Genomic DNA, 22794 nt, shown 5'->3' on the forward strand with positions numbered 1-22794 from the left:
GGGTGGGAGGGCGGAGGAAGGGGGGCTGAGGTGAGTCAATTATAGGACGGGACGGGTGTCGCGACGGCAGGTACGGTACGGTACGGTACGGAACGCGGCACGAAGCAATATGTAATTGAATGTAGTACTTGTTTGATGCACCTAGACGGACCGTTTGAGGGGCGTTGACTGTAACCTCGACCTGACATCAAGCAATAAATCTGTGGGGACACATGCTGGGGTGAGGAAAGAGAGAGGAGAGAGAGATTGAGGTGAGAGCGCAGTGAGAGAAAAAGAAGGGTGGACGTCCAGTGTAGGGGTTCAACGGTCTGAGGTTGACTGTCAGTGCTGCTGTCTGTCGGCCTCGGCCGAGCGATCCAATTCCTGGTGATTCGGTCAGGTGACCTGCGGTGCTGGCCTGCTGGCCTGAGGCTACAGAGAGCCTCCCCCAAGTCGGAGTTCGGTGGGTGTGCCGTGCCGGCTTAGGGGGAAAAAACGTGACTTGTCTGCTGACTAAGGCTCGGAGAAAACCAACGCATGACGATGTCGGGCGCTGTTGAGACACGGTTGAGTGAGTGGCAAGTCCCGAACACCCATCACCGCACGCACGCCTCTTCATCACGCTTGCTCTAGTCGGCGTCGCCCTCGCATCGCGCCGACACCATGCGAACGGCGAGGTAGACGCTCTTGAGACGATCCTTTTCCCCCGCCGCCGCCAACCTCGTCCGGAGACGTTCCCTGCCGCGCGCGACCCTTTCAGACCTCGCGGCCCCTCGATCGAGCCGCCACCACACCGGGCCGCACAGGGACCACAAACGTCATCGTCACCTGACCGACCGGTGCCTCTCTTTTTAACCCCTGCCCTTTCGACTGCGACTCTCCACCTAGTGTGCATCTCCTGGGGCGCCGGAACTGAGTCGTCGGGTAACCTGACGAAGCCGTGATGGCTTTCCAAGGAGCGCTGCTGCCGGTGAGTCAAGCTCGTGACCACGCTCCCCATCATCTTGCTTGAGGCGGGTCATGCTAAAACGTCCTGTCCTTAGAACATGGCGGCCGCCGCTGCGGACGCCTGGCCCTCGGTCGCAGGCACCCTCGCTGCCCCATGGAGAAGCGCTGCCCTGTCGTCCCGGCACGCGGACCGAGCTGCGTCGGCGAGACACCAGGCCGTTGAGCAGCCGCCGAAGCAGGCGACAAGTACCCTTCCCGACTTTCTTCAAGATCCTAGTATACGATCGCAACTCCTACCGAAAGTATCCGGCACCGTAACCTCCACGAGCGCCCAACATGCCGTGCTGAACTTGACCCGCGTCGGCCTACAGGCAGCGAACCCGATATTGCGACGCCCTCTCTTCCAGCCCCAGATGTCTGCCACGTCTGCACTTGTACGCCCGTTTATGCGCTCTGGCTTCAGCACAATGGTTACGGCACGGAACATGTCCTCCTCTCGCCTTGGTTTGAACCTGCGGGCTACTGGCATGCCACATCGGGGATTTGGTACCTCGAGCGGCATCTCGCGCAACCAGCTGGCAACGGTGGAGGAGTCGGCAAACAGGAATCCCGGCAATGCGAATGTGCAGAACGCATTCTACCAGTTGCTCCTCCGAGCCAACATGCCCGGCATCTTGGTCGAACGCTATCAGTCCGGACGTTTCGCGACCAACGCTGCGACCGAGGAGGCGTATAAGAAGGCTATAGCGGCCCTCAACGCCGGTACCAACGCAACGGCAGGCTCGGTCGGCACAGCTTCGTATGCTAGGGGTCCATGGTCCGGCCAAGACCAGGTCTTCGCTGGCTCTGCAGCCGGTGGAAGCGGCGCGGCCAACTCCATGGGTGCCAAGGGAGAGCCCATCCATGTCGTTGTTCAGGAATCCACCCGTTCGCTCATCTTTCGCTGGGTCAAGTTCTTCGCCACGTTTGTCGTCGTCACGTATCTCTGCTTCGCGGCCGTCACCATTCTGATCGAAACACTGAGCTCTTTCCGCCGAGGCCCCGGGGCCAAGAACGAGTCCGAAGTCAAGGCTGAAAAGCAGACAACCCGGTTTAGTGATGTCCACGGTTGCGACGAGGCGAAGGACGAACTCCAGGAGGTGGTCGAGTTCCTCCGCAACCCCGAGAAGTTCTCTGACCTGGGGGCCAAGCTGCCCAAGGGCGTTCTACTCGTGGGTCCTCCCGGAACGGGCAAGACGCTGCTTGCCCGAGCCGTCGCCGGTGAGGCCGGCGTGCCCTTCTTCTACATGTCCGGAAGCGAGTTTGACGAAATCTTTGTCGGAGTTGGCGCCAAGCGTGTTCGGGAGCTGTTTGCCGCCGCCAAAGCCAAGTCACCTGCCATCATCTTCATCGACGAACTGGATGCCATCGGTGGCAAGCGAAACCCTCGGGACCAAGCCCACGCCAAGCAGACGCTCAACCAGCTGCTCACCGAGCTGGATGGCTTCGACCAGGACACCAAAATCATCATCATGGGCGCGACTAACCTTCCCAAGCTTCTCGATAAGGCGCTCACGCGCCCTGGCCGCTTCGACCGGCACATCAACGTCGACCTGCCGGACGTGCGGGGTCGCCTTGCAATCCTGAAACATCACGCGAAGAAGATCAAGTGTGCGCCGGATGTCGACCTTGAGGCGGTCGCTGCCCGGTCACCGGGCCGCTCCGGTGCCGAGCTGGAGAATATGCTCAACCTGGCTGCTCTTCGAGCGTCTCGTGCTAGGGCGACGATGGTCTCCAAGCAGGACATGGAGTGGGCATATGATCGCGTCACCATGGGCGCCGAGAGGAAATCGATGGTGGTGACGGAGAAGGAGAAGGAGATGACGGCATATCACGAGGCTGGCCACGCGCTGGTGCAGCTTTTCGACAAGGATAGTTCCAGCCGGCTCTACAAGGTCACGATTCTTCCCAAGGGCCCTACCTTGGGCCACACGGCGCAAGTCCCTCAGATGGACAAGTACTCACACACTGCTGCCGAGTACATGGCCAACATCCGCGTGCTGCTCGGTGGCAAGATGGCCGAGGAGATGCGCTACGGCGACGACAAGGTGACGTCGGGCGTGTCGAGTGTGAGTCTACTTTCGATAACAAGAATGGCTTGGCCATGTGTGTTAACTATACACAGGACCTAGAACGGGCGACGGACCTCAGCTTCATGATGGTGACGCTTTTCGGCATGTCCGACGTGCTGGGCCCTGTCGAATATGGCCGCCGTTATGAGAACCTCAGCTCCGAGACGAGGAGTGTGATCGAGGGCGAAGTCCAAAAGGCGATGAAGAAGTCGTACGAGGACGTTAGGAAGTTGCTGACGGAGAAGCGCAAGGAGCTGGACCTGCTGGCCAAGGCGCTCATCGAGTACGAGACTCTGGACAAGGCCGAGGTCGAGATGGTGATTCGCGGGGAGAAGCTGCCTGGACGCACCATTGTGCCCAAGGGACCGCTGGTCCTGCCGATTCCGGACGACACGCCCCAACCGCCCGGGCTGAACGGAGTGCCTCACCCGCACCCGCCGGAGTCGCCTGCGCCTCCCGCTCCTGCCAAGTCGTCGGGCGCGGACTGAGGACTCGAGAGCGGCGAGGCTGGGTGCAGTTGATTCGCGTGTTGTCTGGGTAGGTGGGTGGGTGGCAGCCCCATTTCTCGGGCCTCTTCGACTCGACGAGTCGTAGTGGAGGACAGAGGTTCGATTGGCTACGGCTGGTCTGCTGCTTGCAGACGAGTTGCTGCATCATGATAGCCCCCCCGCCCGGAGCAAAGCAGAGGTGGGGACAAGCGAGTGCCTGCGGGAGGAGTGGTGTAAGTTGCTGGACCACGATTATGCGGACAGCGTTTGGTCGGCGCCAACAGTCATCCACGTGTATAACTGTCAGTCATCTGTGTGACATAAGCTCGCATCGCAATGCATTATTCCATTGAGTCACGCTCAAATCATCTCATCGGCCATGCGGAGTTGCGACGTGAATGCCAAAGGAACTTGTCTGTGTGTCTTGGCAAGGGCCAGGCCACCCAGCTGTCTGAGTAGTCAAGTACGTATTATCTTATATTCGTATGAAGCACGTAGCTCGGACTGCTTGACTTGACCCCCGTGGTGACCCCCGCGCGGACCCAGTTCTATGTAGCGCCACCGCCAGCCAGACTTGGACGCCGCAGGAGCGGCATCGCGGACATGAGGTAAGGGGGGGCCGCGGCGCTCTGCCGGCTCCCAGCCCCCCCGCGCCTCCCCTAACATGGCGTAATCGAAGTCAAAGGCCAACAACGTAACTACGTATGGGGGGGAGGGGGAGGGGGAGGGGGATTCCTGCGGGAGGGCGCGGCGCGCGCCCACGCACGAAGGCGGGGAGCGATCCCGGACGGACGGCGGGGGTTGAAGGTTGATTTCGTGGGCCAGCCAACAACGACCGTTTCCTTCATTCATGCTTTCTCTACGGTACTATCCCACCCCTTCCCTCTGTCTTTCATAGTCTTGAAAAATCACCTTTTCGTTGCGCCGGGATTATTCGCTCTACGACCCTGAGTCCTGACCGATTGGACTGATTGTTTTATTTTATTTTATTTTTTTTGATTGCCTATCTCTCTTTCGTGCATCTGGAGGGAAGAAGGAGAGAGAGCCCAAGGATCGTCAGCGTCTCAGTTTGGGGTTCTTGACTCTTTTGGATCGGCTGATTTGGCAGCAAAGATGACGAAGATTTTGGTCACTGGTGAGTCTGTTTTTTATTTCCTTTTGCTGCTACGCTCTACGGCTTGGAGCGAGCTTACGTTTTAAGCTCGTGGTGTGGTGATAGAAGAGTGAATGAACGCTGACGATGAACAGGTGGCTCGGGCTTCATTGCCGGTAATTCCCCTTCCGACCCCCCTCCCCTTTACTCTCCTCCTTCTACGCCTCCAACCACCGCGCAAGAGCCAACCACCCTCCTCCTCCTCCTCTTCCCCCTTCAATCCCCCAGGGGGAGGGAACATAGATGGGCGGCGGCGGCACGGCAGCAGCAGCAGCAGCCGGGGGGGGAGGCTTTTCCTAACTTTTCACCTTCCCACGACCGCTCCTTTATTCGGTGGCTAACCACCAAACACTGCCTGCCCCCCAACAGCGCACATCGTCGAGCAGCTACTCGCCGCGGGCCACACGGTGGTGACGACGGTGCGCTCCGAGGACAAGGCCGCGCGGCTGCGCGAGGCGCACGCCAGCGACAGGCTGAGCGTCGCCATCGTGGGCGACATTGCCGTCGAGGGCGCGTTTGACGACGTGGTGGCGAAGACGCCGGGGATCGAGGTAGTGATGCACACGGCGAGTCCGTTTCACTTTCGGTGGAGTACGTTTCTTTTTCCTCTTTTCTTTCCTTTTTGGGGGGTTCTTACTCTTCTCCTCCTCCTTCGTCTTCCTATTTTGGTGTCGACCTTGTTTGTTTACTGTTATGCTCTGTGGCTTTCTATCCATGAATCATCGTGAAAGGGGGAGAGGAGGAGAGGGGAAGAATCAAAAGCCCGACTGACGAACCCTACTATGCACCCACAGCCGACGCGCAGACGGAGCTCATCGACCCGGCCCTCGTGGGCACCACGTCCATCCTCCGCGCCGTGCACCGCCTCGCCCCGTCGGTGCGCCGCGTCGTCGTCACCTCGTCCTTCGCCGCCGTCTTGACCGAGGCGCTGCTCGGCGACCCCGGCACCACCTTTGACGAGTCGTCGTGGAACCCCTCCACCATCGCCGACGTGCACTCCTCGCCCGCCACCGCCTACCGCGTGTCCAAGACGCTCGCCGAGCGCGCCGCCTGGGACTTTGTCGCCCGCGAGCGCCCGGCCTTTGACCTCGCCACCGTCTGCCCCCCCATGGTCTACGGGCCCCTTGCCCCAGGAGGCGGCGTCGCGTCCCTCGACGCCGTCAACACGTCCAACGAGCGCTTCGTGGCCATGTGCCGCGGCGCGTGGGCCGCCGGCGGCGCGCCCGATACGGGGCTCGTCACCATTTGGGTTGATGTTCGCGATGTGGCCCGCGCCCACGTCCTCGCCATGGAAAAGCCCGACGCCGGCGGCCGGCGGCTCTTCCCCGTGGGCGGGCGCTTCTCCAACCGCCGTCTCGTCGACATTGTGCGCGAGCGCTTCCCCGAGTACGCGGACCGCCTCCCGGGGCCCGACGTCCCCGGTGGCGGGGCACCCCCGGCCGACAAAAACTTCAAGTACAATAACGACGAGACGGTCCGCGTCCTTGGCATCCAGTGGACGAGCCTCGAGGACAGCGTCGAGGGAGTTGTGCGATCCCTCAAGACATACGGGCTGTAGGGGTAAGACAAACCAAAAATTGGTGAGGGAACTTCGGATCCGCAGATGGCATCATCACCAAGTGTCGTTCAATTAAAGAATCAAGTCAGGTATCGCTGCTCATGCCCATTACTATGCGTGACCGTCATCATCATCGGCACCCTCTCTCCCTTCCTCCTCATTACTCACTTGTACGTACCACCTAGCCGCTCGAGTTCCCCCTCGTCCATGACGGGGCTATTAAGCTCTCTTGTTCGCGTCGAGGTCACGACAGACGATGGAGCCATGCCGACGCTCCCTGGTCCGCTGCGCCCGCTCCATGTTCCCCAACTGCGGTGTGCCTCCTGCACTGGCTCCTCCATAAGCTCGAGCAGCAGCTCGCGTGACCCTCCGGGTGTCTGCGACCATGACCCGATGGCCACACCGATGCCCTCCCGCTGGCGTCTCGTCGACGGACTGACTGACGGGCTCCGCTCCGTCGGTGTCGAAGGCAGCGCCCTTGTCGGTGGCGGACCAGGACTCGCGATGCTGAAAAGGTCCAATGATGTTTGCTGTCGCGGCGTTCGGGGTGTCTGGGGTGGCGATGCAACGTTGCCATATCGCACCGTGCCTGTTCCAGTCGTCGCAGTGCCTCTGGACGTGGCCACTCTGAGAGACCTGGCCCCCGTCTTTAAAGAACTTGGTCGAGCCCTGTGTTTCCTTACTCCTGGCGATGTAGGCATGTCCTCATTACCCGTGACGATGCCCTGCGGAAACTCATCCATATCGCTGAGTGGCCAGTTGCTTCCTCTTGCGAGGAACCGGCGGTCTCGCAGTCGCGCAGGTGGCCTCAGCGGCGAGTCACTCGGATTTGTTAACCTGGGCGCAGCGGACAGTAGGGGCATCGGGGACCCGTGCGCCCCGATTCGGCTATGGTCGTCCTTGCTGCTGCTGTTGCTGTCGCCATGAAGTCGGGCCCGGCGAGCCTGCCGCCTGAATCGCAGATACCACACGAGGACGAGGCTGGCGAGGATGAAGAGCACCGCGGCGGTCGATAGAGCAATGGTAATCTTGGCACCGATGGAGAGGCCGGTGTCACGGCTGCCACGGCTCGCGGCGATTATGACAGCAGGTGGATGCAAGCCGGCAGCGAGCGACGGATCCCTTATGGGACCGCCCGCTATTGCCGAGGATGCAGACGAGGGAGTGGTGATGCTGGCACTCGCAGGCTGCAGCCCGGCCATATCAGGTGAATATCTGCTCTCGACTTTTGCCAGAAGACGCTTGAGTAGGCTCTGGGAATAGGGCCCATCTGACTTGATGGAGGCTGCAGGCGTTTGTCGGCCGCATGGATGCGGACCCTGTTCATTTGCGGGCGTTGATTTCTTGCTGAATATGGCAGGCGGAGGTCCAGGATCTGTCAGGGAATATTGTCCAAGCCTGCGCAGGCCACTTAGGAAAAATTCGATGAAATGACGTCTGAGGAGCAGGGATACGGTACCTTGAGCAAGTGTCAATGAGCCAGTTGACATTGGCTGGAAACGTGTCGGCATGAAGTGTCAGCTCCCCCGAACCCGGCGTGACGGCTCTCATTCCGCCCGGGGGCAGGGCACCCACGATCTTGGCCGCGGTCGGTGCGGTTTTGAACGCCGCATAGCTGATGGTTGCAAACATATGCGGCGCGGAGCGCTTCACTGGCGTTGGCACTGTCTGAAGACAGCGCCTGGCACGATTCTTGAAGCGTTTCGTTGCGCGACGACACGGACTGAAGCAGGCGGCGGCGGCAGGCAGCAATACACGAAGGGACGTCTGCTACGCCGACAGTCAGGATGCCCCGGCGGCTTGGGCCACACTTCACGTCGGGTATAGCGGTGCTGCGCGACATAGCCACGGTAGTGGCAGGTTCCGAGGCTGGGCAGGAGTCGAGATGGAGGGTCAAACCTGAGGAGCCTCAGAGTTGGCCCCGGGAGACCCATCTAGCCGGTTCTGCGACAAGGCGTCAAAGGGAAAAGCGCAACGTCCAAAGGAGCGAGAGCCGTCGTGGAGAGGGAGCAGGCGTCTGCTTCTATGTTGAAACGAAAGCCCGGCCCGAAGGTGACAGCAGCCGTGGCATGTCTCGATGCCTCGACGGACGGCCCAGGACAAGGGCACCCGGCCAGTCGGGCGCCACATACGACGGCGACGCACGGGTCCGCGACGGTGACGGACATGGTCGAGAACTCGAGCGTGACGAGGCTGCGGTGCCATGAACCGTTCGGGCCTGGTCGGGAGAGTCGCGGGTTACACGGCTTGCTGGGCTCCCGAGGAGGGCTCGTCTGTACGTTGATACTTTTGTAGGGAGCTCGTCCGTCTCATGTCATCTCGAGCGACCATGGCACTGCAAGTGGTCCCACCCTCCCGCACCAGCAGGTGGCGCCAGATGCTGCTGACAGGACGGGTCCCCAGCATCGAAGCCATGTGGAATCTGCAGCGCCCGCCTCCCCGGCAGGGGTTCCGGCCCCAGAGACTGCCGTGGTTCGTCGGCGGCGGCCGAGTGCTGTAGCTCCCGTCACAAGGGGGGATCACTGCTTTAATTATCAGCACTCTGCTTGCCTGCCCCCTAGGTGCTCAGGCAGCGACCCTGCGGCTCTGCCTGCCACGTCAGGCGGCGTGGCACCTCGACTGGCCATTTGACGAACGGCATTGGGCTATGGCAGGCCCTGGCCAGGGGTGCGGCGACATCGGCAGTGTGCCCCATCAGCCGCCCGGGTTGGGTGATGAGCGTCGTCCGATAAGGCCGGTGATGTCGGGATGGCGGCCCAAGGACGCAACGGGCACTGCTGTATCGTACAGGCACCGGTGGAGAGCGGCCAATGGTTGGCTGCGGAGTGATTTACAAGCAAGGGTTGGTTGGTAATGAGGCGAGGTCGCATGTAGTGAAGACGTACAAAGTAGAAGGGAGAAAGAAGTGATGACGCTCGGATGCGGTGTGACGGTAGCCAAAAAAAAAAAGCCTTTCAGGGCGGGAGGGCAGAACAGAGACTGGTCGGGTCCATGGAGCCCAGGAGTGGAGGGCATGCAGTGGATACTACTAGTACTGTACCTACAGTACCTACCTGTAGGATGCTTACAGTACTAAGGTAAGATGGGTGGCCCGGCATTCACCCCCCAAGGCTTAGTAGATTCAGCTGGAGGGCTCTAGGGCTTAGCGGCCTGGGGTCACCTATAGCTGAGGTTACTAGTTACAAGGTATTCGACGACAACAACAAGCGACGACCGCCGGGTAAGAATTGGGATGGGCTATGAAGTATACTGTATTAGTTGGTAGGCAGTGGAGACTGCCTTGCTCGTGTGGCAGGGGCAGGCAGGCCCAGCTGCTCGTGCTTGCCTTTTGCGTACGCGCATTGAACGGCAGGCGCGAGTCGTAGGCACCACGCACGCACGCAGATACTCATACGCACATCTACCCTACCTCGTACGCAGGCAGCCTTTACAAAACACCAACGTAGCTACACCTCACTTTGCACCTGTCGATGCCGTCCAGAAGCGAGACCTCCAATGCAGCGACGCGTGTTTGCTCACGTCCAGCTCCCTCCTCCGTCCCTCCAGCCAGCCTCGGCGGTAAAGTAGAAGACGAATTGTCCAATCGTCCGGCCTCAGAACGACTCGATCGGCCGCTCGTACTCGGCCCGGCCCTCGACGCAGCTCTCCACGGGCAGAGGCCCGTGGGCAATCACCTCTCTCCGGGCCCTGCTGAGCGGGCGTGAGATGACATGGGCAGCGTCCCCTATACGAAGTACGAAGCACCAGCATGCCGTGCAGGGCACTCGTACTCAATTTTTCAGCGCCACGTGCGCCCATCACCGTCGACCTCAGGGCAGTCATACCTCAACTTGACTCGGGAGCGAGGCCCACCAAGACGGGCATCCGACGTGCCATGGCGCTTGCGCCCACTCATTGGCCCAGACGGCCAACAATGGTACGAATGAGGTGTCTCAGTCGCCGACGGCCATGGAGGGCCGGGGCACCGTCCGACCTCGCGGGGACAGCGAGACATTCGCGGCCCGGGGAGGCCAAAGCTTGTCAGACCAGACGCAACGGCCTGCGGATTCCTCTCTACGGTACCCTTCCCTCTGTTTCTCTGCCCCGTTTGCTGTCCGTCCGTTGATGGCGGCATCGTCGCGGACGGAATGTTCGCTGCCCGGCGGTGTGACGAGGCGACAAGCTCAACAAAGGCCCGACACGAGCGCCGCGACCGAGACGCAGCCTCCCGTCTTGCATGCGCCGTCGTCGCCGTGTCGGAATCGCAAGGCCCCGTTGGCGCCAGGCAGCCAGCCTCTGGCCCTCGACTTAGCAGCAAAGTATCCAAGCGAGGCGGCTGCACACGCACGCCACATGGTTGCCCGGCACTAGACAGCCTGCCATGGCCGCAGCCCCAATCGCACGACACGGATTTGACTTTAAGGTATGTCAAAACCATCGGCTTGGGCAAGTAAATGGGGGTCTTTACTCCCCTCCCTACAAGTAAGGGTTTCCACCGAAGGTCTCTTGCTTGCCATGCCACAAGGCCAGCCGCTTCGGTGGCGTTAAGCAAAAAGGGCCCATAAAGGTTCACAATGCTGGGCATTGGCAGGACTGCGATGGTCGTGACCCGCTACACTCGCTAGCTATTGATGCGCTGCTCAACAGCTCTTACAGCTCGTCAAGCTTTCTCGGGCTATGTATGTTCAGCCGCGAACCTTGACACCAGCGGCGGCGTCTGTCCGTTTCGGCCATTGGCTCCGTGCCATTTGTCGAGACAACGTCTACCACAATCCGTCTCGGTCTAGACCACAGAAAGTGCGGTTGTCCGGCTTCGCTTTCTCCCCTGCCCTGATCCGGCAGGAACAGCTGATGCGACGTGGAGAAGTTACGACATTGTTACATCACTCCAGAGAAGTGGTCAGCTCACTCCGAAGCGGATATATGAATGCGCCGTGGGCACGATGCTCCCAGTCACGATGGTGGATGCGCGACACAGAGTAAAGCACGCACCGTGATACCCAGCAGACAGATCATCTAGCCGAACCTACAGTCGAAAAAGAATCAGAAGGACAGAAAGACATACAGGCAGGCAGAGATGGCTCACGGAACTTTGCGAGCGGTGGCAGCGTTCTGCCACTTCATGGTTTTCGCGTCGGCAGCAATCGTGACGGGTCTCGTATCCGCCTTTCTCGACACTTGGTCCTTTCGGGGCTACCGCGTCGTCTTCCAGGAGGTCATTGTACGTACTACGATGCCTGAGTCGGAGAGGTGTTGCATGAGCTTACCATGAACTGTCGACAGGCCGTCACAACCTTGGTGGTATACCTGTTTGCCATGTTTGTGCCGATCTTGAAGTCGTACCGGGGCTTCTTTGCACCGGTCAACTTCATCTTCTCGTACCTATGGCTGGCGTCCTTTATCTTCTCGTCGCAAGACTGGAGCGGACGGCTGTGTGCGCAGACGTCGCTGAGCAATGGCAGGTGTGCGCAGAAGAGGACAGTGGAAGCCTTCAACTTTATCGGATTGTGAGTATGGTGGTGCGGCTGACGTGACCTGCTGGGGCCGCATTGCTAACGGTTGAGGCGCAGCTTCTTTTTGATCATCAACGTCATCTTTGAAGGAATTCTCCTGTGGAGGTCGCGCGATGACTCGTATGTCACGCCTCCGCCGGCGGCCAAGGAGCGCCCTGGGACCGGAGGCACGGATGCGAGCGCGCCATCGGCCGCGCAGAACCCGGCTTGATGAGGGCTCAGGGAGGGGTTGCTGGCCTGGTCCGCTCAGTACAGGGCATGGAGGCAAGGCAACCTGAACTGGGAGTGTGCCTAATGTGGTTGATTGTCGAGTCGCTTTTCGCGCGGGTGGTGATGGTATAATTTCTAATGGTGAGTTGGTATGGCCATTTTGCAGGCCGAGGGTCGACGACGTAGGTGCAGTTAGTGTATTCAATAATGCTGTGATGACGATGGCGATGGTGGTGGTGATGATGAAGGGTGTGTAAGAAGTAAGCACCAGTGGGCAGAATGCATGTTTGCATACTATGCACGCACGGGCGGATGGGCGGCAGGGGAGACGCGGGCAGTGAGCATCGTCACCTTTTGCAGCCCAGCCAACTTCGTAGGGGCTCTCACCTGGCAGCTCACTTACTCACCATCTCACCACCTGAGGTGTAAGTGACGGCAGGCGGGCGGGCGCCGCTCACAGAGCCCCGCGGCCGCCTGGTAATAATAGTGCTAACTGAGCCCACATATCATCCCTAGTAGTAGAGATGCCCATCCAGCATGGAACCCACCCACCCACCTCGGTCCGTCGGGTGTCAATTCTTCAGTGGACAGCCCCCTCCGCCGCCGCCGGGCGTCTCTGCCAATGGAAACGTCGGGACTTACCTATGCTAAGCCTCAGCCTCGAACCTCGGCCCCGCGTCCCGCTCGCTTCGATCCGGGGTAATAATAGGATTGATTGATTGATTGCTGGACAGAGAGCCAGCCTCGAGCATTCGTTTGCCCACAACGACGGCGACATCTCGTCCATCAACACCACCAGGCGATTCCCCCGTGGCCCCTTGACTTTTGAAAATCATCCAAGACTCCCTCGTGTCTGTACGTTCGTATCTGCAAGCAAGCGTGCGCCGCCTCCGCCTGGTTCTCGAGGGCCGCCCACCACGCACGCGTGTTCCCTCCCCATCTTTGTCAAGTCAGTCCGCTATTTGCATCCCGGTTGTGCGACGGACATCGAGTACCATCTGAAACAGACAGCCCGCGGCAACAAACAGCGCCGGCTCGTCATCGTCGGGCGCGCCCCTACCCCTCTCAGTCATCATAGTAACAAGGTCGCTCGTCTCAGCAGCAACAGCAACAGTAACAGCCTCCATCATGGCCGACCAGCAGCAAGACCCGGGGCGCCGCATTCAGGCCATCGGCCAGCATCTCCAGCCGCCGTCACCGTCGGGCCTCCCGCCGATCCAAAGAGTAGCCGCCGGGTCCAGCACCCCACGCGTCCAGGGCAAGGTGGCCATCATCACGGGTACGTATCAAGTTGCAACCCCCCCCCCCCCCTGTCCGTCCATCCGTCCGTCCCCCGGGACACACTCACCTGAGGAGAGAGAGGGGGGGCGGGGGCTTTGGGGAGAAGACATCATCGTCATGCTCATCACACACATGAACAAACAGGCGCCAACTCGCCCATGGGCATCGGGCGCGCCTCGGCCCACCAGTTCGCCGAGAGCGGCGCGCGGGCGCTGTACCTGTGCGACTACGACGGCACGCACCTCGAGGCGCACGCGCGCGACATCACCGCCGCCTTCCCGGGCGTCGAGGTCCACGCGCGCCGCTTCGACGCCGCCGACGAGGCCGAGGTCAAGGCCGTCGTCGACGACGCCGTGCGCCGCTACGGCCGCCTCGACGTCTTCTTTGCCAACGCCGGCGTCACGGGGCCCCTTGTCGGCTTTACCGACGGGAGCGCCGACGACTTTATGTCTGTCTTCCGGACCAACACGCTCAGGTATGGATGGATGGATGGCTGGCTGTCTTTCTTTCTTGTAGCTGTGCCGTCGTCACACGGCGTTTGTTTCTTTACGGACTCGGTCCGCCCGCAACAAAAAGGCTGACGGAAATCTTGTCCCAGCGTCTTCCTCGCGGCCAAGCACGCCGCCCCGGCCATGGGCAAGACGTCGCCCGACAAGCCCGCGCCGGGGGGCAGCATCATCGGCACGGCGTCGGTGGCGGGCCTGCGCTCCAACGCCGGCTCCGCGCCCTACTCGGCGTCCAAGGCGGCCGTGGTGTCGCTGGCCCAGACGCTGTCGTACGAGCTGGCCGGCACGGGCGTGCGCGTCAACGCCCTGTGCCCGGGGCTCATCGAGACGGGCATGACGGCGTTCGTCTACGACTCCGCCCGCGCGCGCGGCCGCGAGGGCCGCATCGGCCAGCTCAACCCCACCAGGCGCGGCGGCCACGCCGACGAGATTGCCCGCGTCGCCCTCTTCCTCGCCAGCGACGAGAGCAGCTACGTCAACGGCCAGGCCTGGGCCGTCGACGGCGGCCTGAGCGCCGGCCATCCCTTTGTGCCCGGCCGCCTGAGCTGAAGTCGTCGGTTCTCGGGCCGCGGGGGGGGGGGGGGGATGGAACACTTGAAGCGAGAGTGAGAGAGAGAAGGAGGGCGGGCGGGGACAGAAACCGATGAAGCATCACGCACTTCGCGCGTAGCATATACTACATACCGTTCCTCAAACCTCGCCATTGCAGATTGTGAGCGAGCACCGACACTACCCGGGCCTGTACCCATCGCGCCACCATATATCCACCACGTGCCGGTGATGCTACGTCACCTACGCCAAACAGCACGCGGACAGTCATGAACTTGAAAAGCGAGATCGTGCCATATTCTTCGTCCTGCTTATCAAGCGAATATTGAGCGTGACATCCGTGGGGGGAGAGGAAGAGAAAGAGAAAGAACGAGAACTGCAGGGAAACAATGAGGGGCGCGCCATCTCGTCCGCATATCTGACTTTCCTTCCACTTGGCCCCTGAGCGGCAGCGGCAATACGTACGTACGTACGTAGCACCACCACCGCCCTCGCCAGCAAAGCACAATCTTGATTCTTGAACAACACACATCTCTCCCTCTCTCTCCCCTGCCTGCGTGTCTCCCCTGACCAATGACCTTGGCGCCGTTGCGCATTATCAAGCATGACGCCCGCCCCCCCCCCCCCCGTCCAGTCAGTCCCTGTTGTCATTTTCCCCGCCATCCGCATACCCTCCCTGTCCAATGTCAGCCAGGGTTCCCCCCCGCGGACCCAGAAAGAGAAAGAGGAAGAGGGAGACGAACCAAAAAAAACTCGCGAACTGCGCTGCAGCAGCACAACCACCCCCTTCCCTGGTTGGCGCATCGGATATCCCACACGCGCCGAGTAGTCGCATCCTGATCCTGTATATGTACGGTCATGCATACCTATACCAGTACGTAGTTAGTTTGGTCAGGTAACTAGTAAGCACATGTATACTAACGTTAGTATGCACCTCGGAGGCTCAAGGCCTGCCCCCCCGTGCCCCTGTCCTGTCTTGGCTCGCTTGTCTTCTCTTGGCTTGGTTCACGTAGATACGTACTTACAGTCGGGATACGCGAGCCTATTTTCGACCCAACTACCGGGATTGTATCTCTTGTGTTTCTTCCCTGTCTCTGCCGCCTGCCCACGCCCACATCGCAGACAACGCACCTGATCCCCCCGCCCCTAGTACTAGTTGACTTAGCATCCCCATCAACGAACCGTCTGTAATGTACCTACATGCAACCTACCTACCTACCTACCTACCTACCTTACGTCCCCGAGTCGTTTTTGTCTTCCCCAGTTCGTTCGTCCTTTATGACAAGAAGAGCGCGCGCGACCAAGAAATCAAACAATCCCACCTGCTCTTTTTGGCTGTCGCTTGGGTTTCATTATGGCTTGTGTTGTTATTCGCCCCCTCCCCCCAATGGGAGCGGTGATGATGCCCGTCCGGATGTTGGGAACTTTTGGGCGGTCCCGGAGCTGTGAAGAAGACGGATTCTCAGGGACGCTAACTACTAAAGTTGGATTGCCCTTGGGGCCTTTTTTTTTTCCTTTGGCTTTTCTACGGCCAGAGGGGTGGCGACATCTACTCGCGATGTTACTGCGGCATATGCATATGCAGGCTTTTACCTCCAGCGTTTACAGTATATTGTGTGTATTTCAGAGGGATGTTTTGCCCTCTGAATCGGGGTATCGAGGAAAGATCCGTCAGGGTATACTACGTATGTACCGATTCTACGACAAGAGAGTCCGAGCAAACGATAGTCGTTCTGGGGTCTCCCCTCTCCACCCCGTTCGTCTATGCCAAACGGCCCCGGAGAGATCGCGGGTGGGACCCGGGCGGAGGATCGCGCCCGCTCGACCGCTCGCCCGCTCGATTTCGCCATCGGGCGGAGGGAGGGGAGGGGGAGGGAAACCAATGCGTCGGCCAAGAAAGATCAACCGTGGATGCCCACGCCTTCCTTTTCCGCCCTTTTCGCGCCCGCGCCCGCGCGAACCAGAGAAAGAATAGAGACGCAAACAGCGGTCGGGGCTACTAGTTTCTCCTAGATCGCGGCCTCTCCCACAGGCTCCCACTCGAACGTTGCAGTCGACCACAAGTTTTGCGATGTGTGGCTGCTACTCCGTGGAGAATAACCGGGGGGGGGGCGAGCGCCATGCCATGGCGGTGCGGAGTACCACAGCGGAATATAGCAGCATGCATGGGTTCGTCTAAGGAGAGAGAGTTGCTTCGTACGACGACGACGATGACGGCGGCGGCGGCGGCGAGGTACGGGATGTGGGAGGAGGAGGAAGAGGAGGAGGAGGAGGAGGACGTGGGCCATTATCGTCGTCAAAAGAGTATAAAAGAGAGACGATATCCTCGCTTCCCGACCCAGGTAGGCCCCTTAAGCTCACCCAGCCTGCCAAAGACAGACGAGGGAATCTTGATTGGGTGCTTCTCGAGAAAAGACGTCCTCTTGTTCTTCTTCCTCCTCCTCCTCCTCCTCCTCCTTCTTCTTTCAAAGACCAGAGACGAGGACGACGACCCAACTTGTTATTGGAGTACACTCCCATAAGAAACTTACTATTATTACTTGGCATTACCACTTCGGTCCAACTACCACTACTACTAACAACACCACCGCAAGCAACCCAACGTACCCATGCGGTCCCTCTCCACGACGCTCGTCGCCCTGCTCGCCTGCGTGGCGGCGACGGGCGTGCTCGGCCACCCCAGCTCCGAGGAGGACAAGAAGGCCTTCTTCGAGGCCCGGAGCCGCGTCGTCGCGCACACGAGGCGCTCCCTCGAGCGCTGCGCTGACTCGCCCGAGGCGCGCGCCCTCGAGGAGCGTGCCGTGGCCCGCCGCTTGGCCAAGGCGGAGGAGCTGCGCGCAAAGTACGGCCTGAATAAGGGTGAGTTGACCGAGAAAAAAATGTTCCACGTCTTTTCTTGTTGTTGTCCTTTTTCTTCTTCTTCTTCTCCTATTTGTCGTGATCTTCCTCTTCTTCTTTGTCTCTTGATGAACTCGTTGTTTGATCGTTCTTCTTGTTCTGCTCCTTCTTTCCCCTTTTCTCTTTCCCCCCGGGACATGTCCATCAGTAAAAGTGATGCTGCAGAGGAACGTAGGACGAGGATGGATGGATGATATTGTGTCGAAGAGAATCTTCTTACTCACACACACAACTTGTCGCCTTTTCTCCAGACAAGCGCGACAGGCAGTGGTTCCAGCACTACAACAAGCTCTCGCATGACCTGTCGTACAAGGGCTACAACCTCCAGACGCCGGCCAAGACGCTCTTCTCGTCCAACACGACGTGCGCCCTGGTGCCCGAGACCATCATCGGGCCCTACTACGTCGAGGGCGAGCTCATCCGCTCCGACATCACCGACGGGCAAAAGGGCGTGCGCGCCCACGTCGACTACCAGTTCATCAACATCCGCACCTGCAAGCCCGTGCCCGACCTGCTCGTCGACATCTGGCACTGCAACGCCCTCGGCGTCTACTCGGGCGTCTCCGCCCCCGGCCAGGGCGGCCTCGACACCACCTACGGCCGCGGCGTGCAAAAGACGGACTCGGACGGCGTCGTCCAGTTCGACACCATCTTCCCAGGCCACTACGCAGGCCGCGCCACCCACATCCACGTCATGTCCACCGACCACGCCCGCGTCCTGCCCAACGGCACCTTTGAGGGCGGCACCGTCCGCCACATCGGCCAGACCTACTTCGACGAGTCCGTCATCAAGGCCGTCGAGGCCACCGAGCCCTACAGGCGCAACCCGGCCCGCCGCACCACCAACCTCCAGGACTCTTTCGCCAGCGACCAGGCCACGCCCCAGTACGACCCCTTCGTCAAGCACGTCTACCTGGGCAGCAAGGCCCAGGACGGGCTGCTCCTCTTCCTCTCCATCGGCATCGACCCCGACGCCGACTACAACGAGTGCCGCACGCCCGCAGCCCACTGGCACCCGGGCGGTGGCGAGGACCTGCCCGACCCTCAGTTCTGCAACATTTGAGCGTGTCAGCCTGTATCTGTGCCCTTGCCTTCTGTAAATAGCACCTTGAGGCTGGTATTCCGGGGCTGGCTCTGGAAGTAGTGCAACCCGACGGCTCAATAGTCGGGGACCAGCTGAGGACTCGGGAGCGAAAACGAAAAAATTGATCACGCCCATCGTACATGCAGTCAGTTGTGCACCGTTCGTGTTGGCGTCACCCGTCAGGAATCGATGTCCATGGCGCCGCCGGCTGTCATGGCCTGTCCAATCCTTGCCAGGATCTGGTCCTTCCACGCGGCGTAGTCGGACAATCGTGACTCGCTCAGGAAGTCGTACTTTTCCTGCAGCATCGTATCCGCGCGCCGTGCAGGTAGCTGAGCCTCCGAATCGTCATGGTCAACCTCGCCAGCTGTGCCCGTGTCGTCCTCCCGTGTCGAGTCGACCACATCGACGAGGCCCTTGTACCAGTCGCCGGCGAGCCAATCCGTGTCGTTGACGTGCGCCACCGCGGTATCAAACTCCTTCGACTTGACGGCTCTCCAACCATCCCATGCCTCGCTCTCGTTTACATCCTTGATGGTGACATGGTGGCGTGCCTGAGCTAGCAAGCCGAGAATCTCTTTGCGCAGTGGGACGTAGCCCTCGCGGTCGATGGCGTCCCCCGAAGTCATGGCTCGGACACGCATGATGACGAAGAAGTAGATGGCCGCAGCCAAGTCGGCGATGTGCTTGCTCACCCACGGGTCGTCTGTCCTCCGTCCAGCGGGCGCGACGATGGACTCGACGCCGGCTAACACGGTCGGGGCCAGCCTTCGATTCTCCATCTCGGCACACATGTAGCGAATAGTAGGGCGGATCCACGGGTGCAGACCGTCCTTGAGGGCGGCTGCGTCTCCGCGGACGGTCGACTTGGAGGGCGTCACCTGGCCGGCTTGTGAGGGCTGCCGGAACTGGGCCAGGCTCGACTCTTTACTTGGGGTGCCTCTCGACGGCAGCTGACGGGCGCTGGACGCGGGCGAGGCACCCAGCTCGCGTTTCTTGGAGCTAGGAGTGCGCAGGCGTGAAGACCGCGGTGTTCCAGACGTGTTGGGCAAGATGTTGTCCAGGTGCGTGTAGAGCCGCTTGTAGATGCGCGGAGGGATGGGCGGTCGAGGCTCGATGGGGGGGAGGTTGAGGGTTATCTTGAGGCTAGACATACATACAGTATTGGGTCAGCAATCTATGGCGACGCGAGGAGTTGGGAGCACTGAGAAACGTACCGATCGCACGCAATGTTTGCGCAGGCATAGTGACGACCAACTTCTTCTTCGGCCTTGAGGGTGCTGGCTCTGTTGCGGGACTGCGCGAGCAGGGAGCCGGCGAGCTCGACGAGCGACGGGGGAAGCTCTGAGCCGTGCGCGGGCATCAGCGACAGCAGCGCCAGCTCCAGCTGTTTGCTCATCTTGGAGATGCTGGGGAGGCGGGCAGGGCGTGTGCGAAGGCGGATCGAACTGGAGGCACAGGTGACGATGGTCGAGGGCAAGATGGACGTTTGTTTAGTACAGACGCGAACTGGGTACAACTAGCTAAGTTGTGCTGAAGTCCGGTTGACGCGTTGAGCAAATCCATTATTTAGCGACGAGACAGCGGGCCGGTCCCGCCCCCATAGTGGTGCCGTTCCTCCGGCCCTGCAGGGGCACGGCGCAGTGGGACGGGCCACCCGGCGACTCGTTCGCCCGGGATTCGCTCGGGGCTTCTGATCGGCCTGCGGTGGGCATCGCATCGCATCTCAGTGGCAGACTCATCATCATCAACCCCGTTCCATCACTCGAGGAGCGCAACGTCACAGGCCAGGGACCAACCTCGTCACAAGAGGCGTGACTATCCTCCTCCATCCCACTCTCACCCACCCGCACCCAGCATTGATTGCCAAAAAAAACTACGCGACGCCAATTGAGTGCAGCCAAGCCGCCAATCGCCCCAGGACCACGGTTCGCCCACGATGCGCACAGCCGTCCTCTACCCCTTCTTCTGCGCGCTCGCGGGCCTGGCGCTCGCCCACGACGCCCGGACAGGCTCCCACTTGCAGAAGCCCATGGTCGACGAGAACGCCGACTGGATGACCAAACACATGGCCGGTATTGTCTCTCCATCTCTCCACCCCTCTCACCTTCTTTCGCGTATGTGCTGATGGCCCGACTGCCAGAGGAGCACCACATGTCTAGCTGGGACGCCGACTCCTTCTTCACCCTCCACGACTACAACGCCGACGACGTCTGGCAGGCCGACGAGCTGCTGCGCACCTACGGGCTGTTCGACCAGTCCAACAAGGACGTCTCGGGCGACCGCCGCGACCAGATTACGCGCGAGCTACTACACATACTCGACACGGACAAGGACGGCGACGTCAGCCGCGCCGAGTGGAAGGCCTTTGCCGCCAAGGGCCACACCCTGCCCGACATGGGCACGGGGCCCGGCCACCACGGCGACGACGAGTACGAGTACGAGATCCATCACTGGGAAAAGTACCACGACGAGAATACGAAGCTCGAGGACCTGACGCACCCCGAGGACATTGAGCACTTCAAGCACCACGAGGAGATGGAGCGCGCGCAAGAGGAGCAGGAGGCCATGGACAAGAAGGCCATCGTTGAGGAGAATATCCCCCTCAAGTTCCGCAGGCAACACTAGATGGGGCATCAGCAAAGAAATGGGTACAGACAGATGGGTCGTCATTGGCGTTGCAGGACTGGCGCAGGACGGCATGTGTTGGGGGGGCGCGAGGCTTGATGCCGTGTACATAGATGCCCCTTGTATCATCGTGGCATGTACGTTTAGACCCTGGTTATATGCACATCAAAGACACAGTGCCATACGCCAGGTGCAAACGTCTTGACCAGCTCCACGTGCTCTACAGCTGCCGACCGGCCACGGCCCTCCTCCGTCTCGCCCCAATCCGTAAATCGCCGCTGGATCTCGTCCCGCCTCGTTTCCGTGTCGGCGGCTCCAACATTCTCGTGCAGATGAAGCCACGCCTCGCGACTCCAGCGCGCCATCTCCCATGCCGGTCGCCATGTCGGCTCACTAGACGGCAAGTACCCGCAGTTGACGTGCCATACCATGCGCGCCGCCGCCGCCGCCGCGCCCGTCGCCCCTTGCAACTCCGCGACCCTGCTCGCGGCATGCTCGTTGCTCTCCAGGAACACGATGATGTCCTCACGGCCCTCACCGCCACTGCCGTCTGGTTCGCCGCGCCTGGGCCGCACCCATGACCGCGTCGCGCGCGCCGGGTCCGCCGTGCCGCCCTGCACGACCCTCACGCTCCGTCCGTTGGCCCGCGCGCCGCGCCGCAGACCCTCGACGCTCCACGGGTTGATCTCCCAGCATAGGACACGCATGCCCAGCGCCGCATAGCAGAGTACAAAGTAGCCGATGCCCGCGTACAGGTCCAGTGCCCAGACGTCGTCGTCGCCATCGCCGCCGCCGCCACCACCCGCCTCACCCGCGACGGCGCGCGGAAACTCGAGCAGCCGGGCCTTCTCCTTGACGTTGCCGCGGCTGAACATGGTCCACCGCGGCGCCCACGTCTGGTAAATGCCGTTCTGCTTCGTCGAGACCCAGAACGCGGCGTCAAAGTCCGCGGCCGAGGGCGGATCGTGTGCCGGCTGCGCGGGACCAAAGTCCCCAAACAGCATCTTCAGCCTGCTCGGACTGCGCAGCACATTCTCCGCGTCGCCACCCTCGCTCTGTAGGGGAATTCCCCCGTTGATCGCGAGGTTCGTCAGCGTGGTTTTAGCGCTCTTAGACAGCTCGTCTAGGATGAGGCGCCACAGACGTTCCCGCGCCTCGACGTCACAGCGCGCGAGCGCCCCGACCCAGGCCGTGCCGCTGAAGCTTCCGGATGGCAGCAGGACCATAGGCTCGTAGACGGTGAAGCGCTTGGGGGCGCTGTTGATGAGAGACTCGCGCCATGCTTGGGGCTCGTTCAAGGGACCAGTGTTGAGGGTGGTGGTCCATCGCTCCACCGCCGCGCGGATGGGGTGAACTTGTCGTTGCCGCGGCTTGGGCATATTTGAAGCCATTGGCTAAGCGGGATATTCTTCCGATTCAAGGCATCGTTCGTTGGCGTAGGTAGTTTGCGATGCGACCATCCACTCTCCAGGTACGAGGTAGTTATTCGTACTTGGTAGTTTTACGTTGTCAATGCTGAAGTGGATCGAAGTGGTGTCAGTCAGGATCAATGGAATGGACCCCACCATGGATGTGACGGGTAGACACGAAAGTACTACGGTGGAGTTCAAGCGCCCGCCACAGTTGATCAAGGCGCAGGTCGTCGCAGCCTGCAGGCACCAAGCTTGCCAAGCTACCGCTGACGACGAGAATATCGGTACCTTACAACACTACAAAATTAGTAGTGAAAGGCTCTTTCCCAATGATAACGCAGAGCAACACATGCTCTGCTGCTATACACTCATGTCGTCTGCGCTGTACATGTTTTAATACTTCGAATATATATACTGTCCCTTATACGCGAGTGCTGTGTAATGTACGACAGCGGCGGCTGCAAGGAGCTCGGGCCTGTGACGATTGAGCGACAACA

At 60.6% G+C, this 22794-nt stretch overlaps 10 protein-coding genes across 12 annotated transcripts; 7 read left to right on the plus strand and 3 right to left on the minus strand.

Annotated features, from left to right (window-relative positions):
• Positions 1–372: 372 nt before the first annotated feature.
• YME1 (i-AAA protease yme1) lies at positions 373–4030 on the plus strand. The gene is made up of 4 exons (XM_047987768.1): positions 373–442; positions 506–949; positions 1023–3035; positions 3092–4030. Exons 2-4 carry the CDS (start codon positions 923–925, stop codon positions 3524–3526), a joined length of 2475 nt encoding a protein of 824 aa, XP_047843757.1. The 5' UTR covers positions 373–442; positions 506–922; the 3' UTR covers positions 3527–4030.
• Positions 4031–4300: 270 nt separating this feature from the next.
• Positions 4301–6335, plus strand: GRE2 (Methylglyoxal reductase (NADPH)). Of its 2 annotated transcripts, XM_047987769.1 has the most exons (4): positions 4301–4661; positions 4775–4795; positions 5049–5270; positions 5474–6335. In XM_047987769.1, exons 1-4 carry the CDS (start codon positions 4640–4642, stop codon positions 6235–6237), a joined length of 1029 nt encoding a protein of 342 aa, XP_047843758.1. In that variant the 5' UTR covers positions 4301–4639; the 3' UTR covers positions 6238–6335. The 2 variants fall into 2 exon arrangements, with proteins under 2 accessions (XP_047843758.1, XP_047843759.1); XM_047987770.1 differs by lacking the exon at positions 4301–4661 and having other exon boundaries at positions 4744–5270.
• JDV02_006380 (uncharacterized protein) lies at positions 6274–9145 on the minus strand. Of its 2 annotated transcripts, XM_047987772.1 has the most exons (3): positions 7813–9145; positions 7697–7730; positions 6274–7635 (listed from the first exon to the last, which is right to left on the minus strand). In XM_047987772.1, the coding sequence occupies exons 1-3, from the start codon at positions 8078–8080 to the stop codon at positions 6402–6404; spliced, it is 1536 nt and encodes a 511-aa protein (XP_047843761.1). In that variant the 5' UTR covers positions 8081–9145; the 3' UTR covers positions 6274–6401. The 2 variants fall into 2 exon arrangements, with proteins under 2 accessions (XP_047843761.1, XP_047843760.1); XM_047987771.1 differs by having other exon boundaries at positions 7697–9145.
• A 1040-nt stretch (positions 9146–10185) lies between these two features.
• Positions 10186–10587, plus strand: JDV02_006381 (uncharacterized protein; the record flags this gene model as incomplete). Its single annotated transcript, XM_047987773.1, has 1 exon — positions 10186–10587. One exon carries the CDS (start codon positions 10186–10188, stop codon positions 10585–10587), a length of 402 nt encoding a protein of 133 aa, XP_047843762.1.
• A 604-nt stretch (positions 10588–11191) lies between these two features.
• On the plus strand, positions 11192–12490 carry JDV02_006382 (uncharacterized protein). Its single transcript, XM_047987774.1, has 3 exons — positions 11192–11437; positions 11500–11723; positions 11787–12490. The coding sequence occupies exons 1-3, from the start codon at positions 11294–11296 to the stop codon at positions 11938–11940; spliced, it is 522 nt and encodes a 173-aa protein (XP_047843763.1). The 5' UTR covers positions 11192–11293; the 3' UTR covers positions 11941–12490.
• A 212-nt stretch (positions 12491–12702) lies between these two features.
• On the plus strand, positions 12703–14306 carry JDV02_006383 (uncharacterized protein). Its single transcript, XM_047987775.1, has 3 exons — positions 12703–13218; positions 13365–13695; positions 13819–14306. The coding sequence occupies exons 1-3, from the start codon at positions 13068–13070 to the stop codon at positions 14273–14275; spliced, it is 939 nt and encodes a 312-aa protein (XP_047843764.1). The 5' UTR covers positions 12703–13067; the 3' UTR covers positions 14276–14306.
• Positions 14307–16594: 2288 nt separating this feature from the next.
• On the plus strand, positions 16595–18236 carry JDV02_006384 (uncharacterized protein; the record flags this gene model as incomplete). The annotated part of the gene is made up of 2 exons (XM_047987776.1): positions 16595–17134; positions 17425–18236. Exons 1-2 carry the CDS (start codon positions 16885–16887, stop codon positions 18234–18236), a joined length of 1062 nt encoding a protein of 353 aa, XP_047843765.1. The 5' UTR covers positions 16595–16884.
• On the minus strand, positions 17161–19777 carry JDV02_006385 (uncharacterized protein). Its single transcript, XM_047987777.1, has 3 exons — positions 19475–19777; positions 17394–19403; positions 17161–17295 (listed from the first exon to the last, which is right to left on the minus strand). The coding sequence occupies exons 1-2, from the start codon at positions 19654–19656 to the stop codon at positions 18437–18439; spliced, it is 1149 nt and encodes a 382-aa protein (XP_047843766.1). The 5' UTR covers positions 19657–19777; the 3' UTR covers positions 17161–17295; positions 17394–18436.
• Positions 19778–20138: 361 nt separating this feature from the next.
• On the plus strand, positions 20139–21095 carry JDV02_006386 (uncharacterized protein). Its single transcript, XM_047987778.1, has 2 exons — positions 20139–20332; positions 20401–21095. The coding sequence occupies exons 1-2, from the start codon at positions 20197–20199 to the stop codon at positions 20883–20885; spliced, it is 621 nt and encodes a 206-aa protein (XP_047843767.1). The 5' UTR covers positions 20139–20196; the 3' UTR covers positions 20886–21095.
• TRM12 (tRNA(Phe) (4-demethylwyosine(37)-C(7)) aminocarboxypropyltransferase) lies at positions 20853–22423 on the minus strand. Its single transcript, XM_047987779.1, has one exon. The coding sequence runs from the start codon at positions 22274–22276 to the stop codon at positions 21029–21031; it is 1248 nt and encodes a 415-aa protein (XP_047843768.1). The 5' UTR covers positions 22277–22423; the 3' UTR covers positions 20853–21028.
• Between the last annotated feature and the right edge of the window lie 371 nt (positions 22424–22794).

This window comes from Purpureocillium takamizusanense, chromosome 5 (assembly GCF_022605165.1).
Source record: "Purpureocillium takamizusanense chromosome 5, complete sequence".
Classification (NCBI taxonomy): domain Eukaryota; kingdom Fungi; phylum Ascomycota; class Sordariomycetes; order Hypocreales; family Ophiocordycipitaceae; genus Purpureocillium; species Purpureocillium takamizusanense.

What these genes read in the sequence shown, in the direction of transcription:
- JDV02_006386 (XM_047987778.1), top strand. Translation starts at nt 20,197, where the DNA reads ATGCGCACAGCCGTCCTCTACCCCTTCTTCTGCGCGCTCGCGGGCCTG. An exon ending in GATGACCAAACACATGGCCG is followed by an intron (nt 20,333 to 20,400) that starts GTATTGTCTCTC and finishes CCCGACTGCCAG; the next exon opens with AGGAGCACCACATGTCTAGC.
- YME1 (XM_047987768.1), top strand. Translation starts at nt 923, where the DNA reads ATGGCTTTCCAAGGAGCGCTGCTGCCG. An exon ending in TCCAAGGAGCGCTGCTGCCG is followed by an intron (nt 950 to 1,022) that starts GTGAGTCAAGCT and finishes TCCTGTCCTTAG; the next exon opens with AACATGGCGGCCGCCGCTGC. An exon ending in TGACGTCGGGCGTGTCGAGT is followed by an intron (nt 3,036 to 3,091) that starts GTGAGTCTACTT and finishes AACTATACACAG; the next exon opens with GACCTAGAACGGGCGACGGA.
- JDV02_006380 (XM_047987772.1), bottom strand. Translation starts at nt 8,080, where the DNA reads ATGTCGCGCAGCACCGCTATACCCGACGTGAAGTGTGGCCCAAGCCGC. An exon ending in CACCGACCGCGGCCAAGATC is followed by an intron (nt 7,731 to 7,812) that starts GTGGGTGCCCTG and finishes ACACGTTTCCAG; the next exon opens with CCAATGTCAACTGGCTCATT. An exon ending in CTCATTGACACTTGCTCAAG is followed by an intron (nt 7,636 to 7,696) that starts GTACCGTATCCC and finishes TGGCCTGCGCAG; the next exon opens with GCTTGGACAATATTCCCTGA.
- JDV02_006385 (XM_047987777.1), bottom strand. Translation starts at nt 19,656, where the DNA reads ATGAGCAAACAGCTGGAGCTGGCGCTGCTGTCGCTGATGCCCGCGCAC. An exon ending in GCAAACATTGCGTGCGATCG is followed by an intron (nt 19,404 to 19,474) that starts GTACGTTTCTCA and finishes ATGTATGTCTAG; the next exon opens with CCTCAAGATAACCCTCAACC.
- JDV02_006383 (XM_047987775.1), top strand. Translation starts at nt 13,068, where the DNA reads ATGGCCGACCAGCAGCAAGACCCGGGGCGCCGCATTCAGGCCATCGGC. An exon ending in CAAGGTGGCCATCATCACGG is followed by an intron (nt 13,219 to 13,364) that starts GTACGTATCAAG and finishes ATGAACAAACAG; the next exon opens with GCGCCAACTCGCCCATGGGC. An exon ending in TTCCGGACCAACACGCTCAG is followed by an intron (nt 13,696 to 13,818) that starts GTATGGATGGAT and finishes ATCTTGTCCCAG; the next exon opens with CGTCTTCCTCGCGGCCAAGC.
- JDV02_006382 (XM_047987774.1), top strand. Translation starts at nt 11,294, where the DNA reads ATGGCTCACGGAACTTTGCGAGCGGTGGCAGCGTTCTGCCACTTCATG. An exon ending in TCGTCTTCCAGGAGGTCATT is followed by an intron (nt 11,438 to 11,499) that starts GTACGTACTACG and finishes AACTGTCGACAG; the next exon opens with GCCGTCACAACCTTGGTGGT. An exon ending in GCCTTCAACTTTATCGGATT is followed by an intron (nt 11,724 to 11,786) that starts GTGAGTATGGTG and finishes GTTGAGGCGCAG; the next exon opens with CTTCTTTTTGATCATCAACG.
- GRE2 (XM_047987769.1), top strand. Translation starts at nt 4,640, where the DNA reads ATGACGAAGATTTTGGTCACTG. An exon ending in GACGAAGATTTTGGTCACTG is followed by an intron (nt 4,662 to 4,774) that starts GTGAGTCTGTTT and finishes GACGATGAACAG; the next exon opens with GTGGCTCGGGCTTCATTGCC. An exon ending in TCCGTTTCACTTTCGGTGGA is followed by an intron (nt 5,271 to 5,473) that starts GTACGTTTCTTT and finishes ATGCACCCACAG; the next exon opens with CCGACGCGCAGACGGAGCTC.
- TRM12 (XM_047987779.1), bottom strand. Translation starts at nt 22,276, where the DNA reads ATGGCTTCAAATATGCCCAAGCCGCGGCAACGACAAGTTCACCCCATC.